This window comes from Diadema antillarum, unplaced genomic scaffold (assembly GCF_040938485.1).
Source record: "Diadema antillarum isolate AM-2024a unplaced genomic scaffold, OU_Dant_1.0 seq00002628_RagTag, whole genome shotgun sequence".
Lineage (NCBI taxonomy): Eukaryota > Metazoa > Echinodermata > Echinoidea > Diadematoida > Diadematidae > Diadema > Diadema antillarum.
Genome location: NW_027273228.1, coordinates 1 through 9056, shown reverse-complemented (window position 1 = coordinate 9056; position 9056 = coordinate 1). Strand labels below are relative to the sequence as shown.

At 37.3% G+C, this 9056-nt stretch overlaps 1 protein-coding gene across 1 annotated transcript; it reads right to left on the bottom strand.

Moving 5' to 3' along the window:
- Positions 1-345: 345 nt before the first annotated feature.
- LOC139715009 (cholinesterase 1-like) lies at positions 346-8933 on the bottom strand (the record flags this gene model as incomplete). The annotated part of the gene is made up of 4 exons (XM_071626647.1): positions 8432-8933; positions 2965-3124; positions 1498-1575; positions 346-464 (listed from the first exon to the last, which is right to left on the bottom strand). Coding segments are annotated over exons 2-4 (339 nt in total), but the record flags the coding sequence as incomplete, so codon positions are not given.
- Positions 8934-9056: the final 123 nt, after the last annotated feature.

Here is a 9056-nt window from a genome sequence, read left to right as displayed (position 1 = left end):
CTCATTATCGGGAATCAGTTGAATACTTCCGCCATCATACATGACGAATTCCCGAACTAAAAAATCGATTTTCTAGAGTATGTTTTGTGCATTTAAAGTTTCTCAATCTATTTTGTAGCATTTTGGAGGGCTCTATCATGCGTAGGCAAGTGCCTTCTATACGAAAAAAGTTTCATTCATCTGTTATAGTGTTTTAGCACTGCATGCGTAAACGTTCCTGAACACACGTGACATTTACTTCTGGTAGAATGATGTGAAATGATATCCTGTAAAACCAAGGTTTCTACAACTCTAATAGATCTCTTTGAAAAAAAAAGAAGAAATAAATGGTTTCTGAGGCATTACCTGCATGATGGCGCCTGAAAAGAGACCAGCACTCATAGGAGATAGTACTTGAAAGTTGACACTCGCCCCTCCGGCACTCTCACCGAAGATAGTCACCCGAGTGGGATCACCACCGAAGGCTGACAAAAATAAACGTAATATTGCGTTCATATTGTATATAGCATCACCTTGAAGGCACTCTTTACCATTTCGAGCAGTGATTGATAAAAATGTTTGAGTTATCACATTTCACGGATATGAATATTTCAGTTGTATCACAAAATACAATGCATACAACCATACAAAACATATTACAATATAGCCACAATGAAAAAAAAAAAGAAACATCACTAATTTTCTTAAAAGCCATATTTCTAGAGGATTTATAACAAAACCGATCTTAATAAAAGTGTTGTTCACATTTTGTATATCTAACAATACTTAGCATTGATTAAAGTGGTTAACAGTTTTTACATTGGTTGTTTCTATCCCTAACTCAAATTTTAGAACTAGATGAAGCACTGAAGCTGTTTTTTTTTCTGAAAATGTTGAAAATAAGTGTCTTTAATCTCGCTACTTACAAAGTGTAAACTATTTAGGGCCTATTCGGTTATCACCTCTATCTATCATGTAATTTTGTCTATTGCCTTCAGACAATTGATTGAATAATAATATCCTTAGACTGGAAACAACGAGCGAAAGATAGGTCAATCATCAGTGTCTCCGTGAACCATTTTTAATAAAACTAAAACTAAAACAAGTGTTTCGACAAAGATGATACTAGTATTTCCAGCCAATGTATAAATACACAGGTTTGAACTTCGCCAATCTTAAAGAAAGAGATTCGAAGCAATTATTTCAGAAAGCCTGTATTGTCGCAAGTCCTTGCGGCGAGATATTGTTATGAGGATTGTATAGCCGTCTTCTATATTCTGCGTACTATTCTTTTCTTGTCATTGCACCCCTCGACACTCGGTAATGATTATATCAGAATAAAAAAAAAATGTACGAAAGAGAAAAATCAAACAAAGACACTTTCCTAGTATCAAAACATATTTTTGGCCTTACATCTTCCTGGCAGATGAAGACAAACAATCACGTGGATTAGGGACTTCTTTGTTTTGTTTTGTTTTTCTTTACTGGCAAAATGGCTCAGCCTAATGATAATTGTACCTGCGATATTTTCTTGAACCCATATGAGCGCTTGCCGCTGATCAAGCAGCCCGAGATTGCCAGGGATAACGTCGTCTCCTAAAGACAAAACAACGGGGAAAATGTCACATACAAAGGAAGAGAGCCATAGATAATTGTATCAAAAAGAAACAGAGATGATTATAACAACGTTTTCTCCTTTTTGGGGGGCTTCTGTTACGTAATAGTGATCTTGTTTACGATCCAGCATTCAAAAGCTTCCAGAGACGTTACACACACGAGAGTTTGTGTTGTGCGTTTATATCATAATACGAGACACACAACACAAATGAATCAATGTTACCCCGGCAAAATCAAAATATCAAGCTGGAAAACAAAACTGTAAATAGTACGATTATATTCGATCCAAACCAGTCCAATTCCCTCACAATAACATGTTTAACTGATCTCTCTGTTACGTACGTATTGTCAAATATGTCTGCTATTGTAATGGGGTCATCAGGAAAGGCAACTGTTTATATTGAAATGTACTGAATGAATTATCATAATCATCACAAAATGAATTGGAGTTCTCCCTTCATAATATGAGGTGTTTGGTGACTATTTACCTCGAAAATTATTACATCTTTGTTAAATGCTGTTGTTTTGTTGTGTCACGTGTATTTGCTTATATCCAGGTTCCACTGATATCTTTCTCCTCCGTCACTCGTCGGTAGCAAAGTATCGGCTCAGCGTCGGATATGTCGGGTATGATCCGACGGGGCAAGATTGTCCCATGAGGCGCGACATGCTTGATACTGATCCCATAGTCGACCAACACAAGTCGGATTCATCAGACTGCTATCCGATACACTTCGGTTGGTGGCCGGAAGCAACAAACTTTGCTTCCGACGATGAGAAAAATTCTCTTTTAAATGAAGGTATTACACTCCGTCTTGACCCTTAACCCCCATGGAAAGCAGTGCTGTCATTATACGGTAGGCACCTACCGATGGTATATCCCGGGTATAAGACCGGATGTGTGTTTATATGTATGTGTCTGTTGTTTGTTTACTTGTTACTTTGTGCGTGCGTGTGCGTACGGGTGTACGTGTTCATGTGTATGGCGTGTGCGTGCATGTATGATTTTTTTTTTTTTACGATCAAAAATAATGAAGTTGATAAAAATGCATCATGCATCAATGCATCAATCGCGAACATTTCAGTTATTCTTTTTTCCATAAATCTGTGTCATTTTTACATTTTTGTAAACATATTCATATGATCAAACATCATCAGTGAGTAGAATACTAGATCTTATTATTTCATCTCGGTTTCTTTGAATAACGTTCTCTCTATACCACTGAACAAGATTCAAATAAAGAAACGGTATTAACCAAAATGAGTAGATGTACGAACACATTTGCAAATTGATGATATTCTTTGTCTGATTCTGTGTCTGTTGCCCCTTCCCCTGAGATCCTTAACATATGTCCTATGTCAACCCACCGGTTGTGAGGAAACCGAAGATGCTAAGTCGATAGTTAAAGGTGACAACGATGACATCGTTCAAGGCAGCCAGCGGTACTGGTAACATTGTCGGGATGGCCCCAGCCCCAGCCTGAAAACCACCTCCGTGGATCCAGACCATCACAGCCGCCGATCTTGGCTGGAAAAAAAAAATGAGGAATGGGTTCGTATTACTGACTAAAGGAACAAATATTGCAGTGCTTTGCGTCATATTCTGAAATTTCTGACAAAAAGTTACAGACCGTAAAGTTATAAAGAATTATAGCACTTGACAACTTCTTTTTCTTTTTCATATATCTTTTATAAGATTTAACAATTCTTTTTCTTTTTCATATATCTTTTATAAGATTTAACAATTCTTTTTCTTCTGCTTTGTCGCTGAAAATCAGTACATTTGTATTGATTTTCTGGCCATAACCAATTTATTTTGCTATCCCTCAGGTCGTCTGTAAATCTTAGCTCTTTTCCATATTCATTTCATTTTCATTTCATACATGCATGTTCACATGCATGTTTTTTTATTTTCATTTCCAATCAAACACAGGTAATACACTTTGACATGATTACATATATTGGAACATAATAATACATATTGGTTCTTAAAAGAACTTCATGGAAATGGAAATTGAGGGGCTGCTAAAAAGCGAACTTGTAGATTGCAGTCCCCTCACTTACGTTACATTACTACAATACATTAATTATATATGACTTTATAACACAATACAACGATACATGTACCGTACAAGCTAATCATTGAAAGTATACAGTTTTCATTCAATCAAATCGGATGGTTACATGAAGTACAGTGTATACGCTTTCACATGTATACACATACACATAGACATACACATACACATACACACACACATACACATACACATACACATACACACAAGCACACACACGTACCCACATACACATACGCACACACACGCACGTACACACACATACATTGTGCACACATAGAAGAGAGTGGGGAAAGAGAGGGTGGGAGGGGGAGAGGGGGAGTAGAGAGAGCGAAGGGCAGGTCAACATTCTCGATACAGGGTGAAGAAAAAAGAACAACAATTCCAAACAGTCAAACTAATCATGGGGTACATATGAGCTAATCAAATATTTCTTCGTCTGTGTTTGCGCAGTAATTATGCATGTCAATCGAGATAATTTCTTCTCTTTGTCCATTTTAGCCCGTCCCAGTGTATATTTCTAATCTTTTGTCAGGGTAGTCCATTCACCAATAAATAGTGGTCTTCCATGGAGCCCTGAATAATATTGATGAACATATGTACATTAAATAGCAAAACGTATATACAGAAGATGACATAATACAGTGTAGATACATACCAGCATACTGTACATTGCAAAGTAACATAAAAAGTACATGCCACAGCAAGAGTTCACCAGAATGCCGAAATACCAATTAAAAACGCTATTATACAGGAATGATAAAGCCCAGAATGAATTTCGTGTGTTACTTACAAATAGCAAATTTGCTTAAACAATCTCTTAAATGAATATATGGAAGAAGCTGATCTAATTGAATGATCTAGCCTGTTCCATTCAAGTACAGAGGATACGATTGGGCTGCACTTGTGACAATCAGAGCGAAATCTTGGCACACATAGATTTCCACTGTCTATTAGCCTTGTATGATGTTCATGTACATCACTAGGCTTAACTAAGTGCACCTGAAGGTACGAAGGTGCTAAGTTATGGACGCATTTATATATCATCATAACGCGGCTGAAATCAAAACGTTTGTCTAGTGTCATCCATTTAAGACTTTTGAATAAATCAGCCGACGGTGTGTCATATGTTTTGTCCAAAATTATTCTTGCTGCCCTCTTTTGAATTTTTTCTAGCTTAGTTGTATGGTATTGAAATCTGTTTGACCAAACAACAGAACAGTAATCAAATTGTGGTAACACTAGACAATTATAAAGTAATTTTAGGGATTGTTGGGGCAAAAAGGCCTTCGCTCTCTTTATCATGCAGACACTTTTTGGGGTACGTTTACATACATTTTCGATTTGTTTAGACCATTTCAGTTCTTCATCTATTAAAACACCTAAACATTTAGTGAACTGAACTCTTTTAATCCGACTACCATCTAATGAAATACTGAAATTTTCAATTTTCCCGAGATTAGCACGGGAGCCGATAATCATGACAGAAGTTTTGTCAGTGTTAAGGACGAGCCGATTTTTCTTAATCCACCCCATTACTTTATTTAGTGCAACAGTTATCTTTTCTTCTAAAACTGTTGCGTCATTAGCACTGACAGTGAGGGTCGTATCGTCAGCGTACATATCTATAACACCTTCTGAAGTACACTCGGGTAGACTGTTGACATATATTGAAAATAAAAGGGGACCAAGAATTGACCCTTGAGGTACACCCAATTTAATAGTTGAAGGGTGGGACTTGGCTCCTTTGAATTGCGTCACTTGCTGTCTGTCACTTAAATAGGATTTAAACCAATCTACAGTCGTCTTACTACACCCTATACACTTTAATTTATGTAAAAGTAGGTCATGATCTACAGTGTCAAATGCCTTCCGAAGATCTATGAAGGCAACTCCAGAAATTTGATTATTATCTATATTCAAAGACCACTGATTCACAAGTTTTGCAAGAGCAGTTGATGTGGAATGAAATGGTCTAAAACCAGATTGATTAGGGTGTAGTAAATCATTCGCATTCATGAATTCGCTCAGTTGTTGATGTACGGCCCTTTCAATAATTTTACTCACTGTTGGTAAGATTGAGATGGGGCGGTAGTTATTCAACGAAGAAATATCTCCTGCTTTAAATATCGGTACTACCCGAGCCTTTTTCCATTCACGTGGAACAACTCCCGTAGACAGGGACTTGTTGATAATATCGCAAAGAGATTCTGCAATAACATTCTTTGTCATCTTTAAAAGTTTGCAGCCGATGTGATCTTCTCCGGTTGCTTTATCTATGCCAAGAAGCTCGATCTGTCTCAATACAAAATCTCTCGTTATCATACTTAAATTAAATTGAGAATGAGATGGAACAAAGCCTTTGTCCTCATCAAATATCATTTGCGGAGTATTCCTCTGCAGGTCTTTTGTAATTTTAGTAGCATTAGATATGAAAAAATTGTTGAATGCTTCAGCAATACTTGCGTTGTCCGATACTTCTGCATCATCAACCTTTATGGTATTGGGAGAAATGGGTGATGATTTAGGCGTAAGTTCCCTCAAGCTCTTCCACATTTTCTTACTGTTGTTACGATTTTGTAAAATTTGGTCAGTGTTATACTGTTTTTTTCTTATTCTCATGAGATGAGTAACTTTTTTTTATCTATACATCGTATAGAGCATAACATTATAATATTGAGTCTTGCAAAATTTGGGAAAGAATACAATTTTCCTCTTATCAAGAAACTGTCAATTCAGATATATTTCCAAAACATCAAGTCATAACGTCATCCGGCAATCAAAATTCACAAAGCAGACTTCAGGCTTCCATCAGAACCTAGTCGTCACTCAAGACCACTTCTGGGTTCGTGTATCCGTTTATTATGTTCTCTCTGTGCAAGAGAATCAAGTGTATCGTGCATATGCATTGAGACTATACTCTACAGTCAATTTTCTTAATATTTTTCTGCCACATTCAAAAAAGAGATCTCCGCGTATTTGCCAATGTTTGCCATCTCATGGTTTTTGTCGAGGTAAGAGTCCGTATTTGCTCACAGTCTACTCTTCGAACAGAGCGTCATATGTCTGCCAGGTCTGCCCTGAACTTTAGGATCAATGATCTTCTCACATTTCTGACCTTTCGATTGTACAGATCAAGTCGGTACCTTGATATCCAACATGAAATGATTTCCATAAGATTTGAATTGTAGTAAAGGTTTCTTTCAAGAACCGAGCATAGTGACTTTATACGTTTATACACTGAGCTATAAACAAGATAAATGTCACGTACCTCTATAGCTTGAAATAGTCTACAAGTGAAAGTTACAGTGACAAAGAGAGAAAAATTACTCAAGGGTTAACGATGCATTCCTTCTTTGTTTTGAAGGATATCTATTATAAGTTTGAGAGTATTTCTTTATGTAATATCATGTAATTACAGATGATTCGCTGACGTGTACGAAATTACATTTCAGCAAAAGATCCTAGATATTGGGAAGAAATTTTGTTTTTGTACTAAACTTTTTTTTTTCATGGAGGGGCAAATTGCATGTCGGGATATTGTCTTGGTCATCACGTTTGTCAGCATAAAATATTGCACAAAAGCGTTCAAGTACTAAATTTACAATTGCATGGAAGTAGAGAAATCAACTCAAAACTTCCTTAAAATGTATGTCACATTGTCACATTGCATGAAAGCATTATTTGTTTGGTAGATACTTTATTTTCTGCAAATCAATATATACATAAATTGCATAATCATGAACATGGAAAACATACAAAGTATATTTGAAACAGAGTCGTTTGACTTGCATAAACAACGATATAAAAGGAAATTAATGGTATTACAGTATGCCTGTCTATGCAGCTGGGATTACAATAACAATATTATATTTAAGAAGCGATAATGCAGAGGGCCGCCATTGTAAGCATTGCTTGAGAAGATGGCCGGCCCGAGGAAAAGTTAGGTAGGTAAATTGGTAACAACACAAATTCTGCTGCGAAGATAGCAGGGGAAAAATTATTGAATTATTATTGCATTATTGAACTTCTGACAGCACCAGTTATAACCCAGAGAATAGTGCCATCCCCAATAAAACTAAACAAGATAAACAAATATATGATGGAGATTAGAATTAAAGGTAAACCACACTTTCCACTCGCCTGCAGAAACTGTCACTTTTTGTTCTAAAGTGGACACAATATGCATAACAAATGTGTGAAATAATACTGTCGGTAATAACACGATTTCAACTGAGCAACGACGAAAAATGCGATATGTTAACGAAAAAGGTACGTCGACAAAATTGCAATCTGAGAATATATCCGATAGTGGTTGGTACATCTTTGCTTATTGATCACGCTATGGCAATATCCATCGATCTACAATGCGAGAGTGAATCGCATGCAGTCTATTAAGAGGACAATGTACTAGGGCACAATCGATCATCACGTAACGTTCAACCTACCTTAAGTACCTACTCCTCAGGAATGAAAGTCGTGTGTTATCCACTACCGAAATTATTATACAATTTTGATCTCTAAATATTCCAAAACAACTCAGTATCCCGGCAAATCGCGTCAGCCAGACACGTTTCTCAGGAGATCTTTTCGACATAAATATGAAAACAAATTCCACATAAGAAAAGGTGAATTTTGAGTTCTTCTGTAGAACTAGGACCTATAAGTTTTACCTAGGCCTATATATAACAGGGGTGAAAAAAACGCGGCAATTCCACATGATCATTGACATATTTTACCACAAATACAACCATTTCTACCTGAGGCTGTGGCACATAGACATCAAGAACAAGACAATCTTCCGTCTGTGGCGCTTCAAAGTCCGCATTAAGGATAGGCAGCAAGGTTTGTACGCAAAATATGTCGGTTCTGGTTGCATCAAAGTCCCCTTCAACTACTTTCGGCACAGGGCGTTTGAAACGTCGCTCATCAACCGGTGGCTCCGCGTACGGTATCCCAGTGAACGCTGCCACTTCTTCGCTGAAATCGGGTAGGTGATGAGACCTGACATCGATGAACTTCCCCGAAAGGTGGCTTTACCAGCCTGCACAATCGGCTGCCGGTCTTCTTCAATACTTGCCGAAGAAAGATGGAGAAGACAAACGAAGAATGTGATTACAAGGCCGAAAGAGAGGATCCGAGTGGCTGCCATGTTGGTGCGAATAGAATGAGCTTGTTATCCAAGGTCTCAGTATAGACCTAGGGAATAGATGTTATCTGCTTTCATGTAATAGGTAGAGCTTACAAGGCCAGGTGAGGTCAACCGTTTAAATGTAAACATAGGTGATGTCGGACCAAAGTTCTTGTGTGGAGAGCGCACGTGTATCATAGACCTACGCATGAGACAAGTTCCCTTTCTTGAACTTTCGTTCAACCTTCACTTTT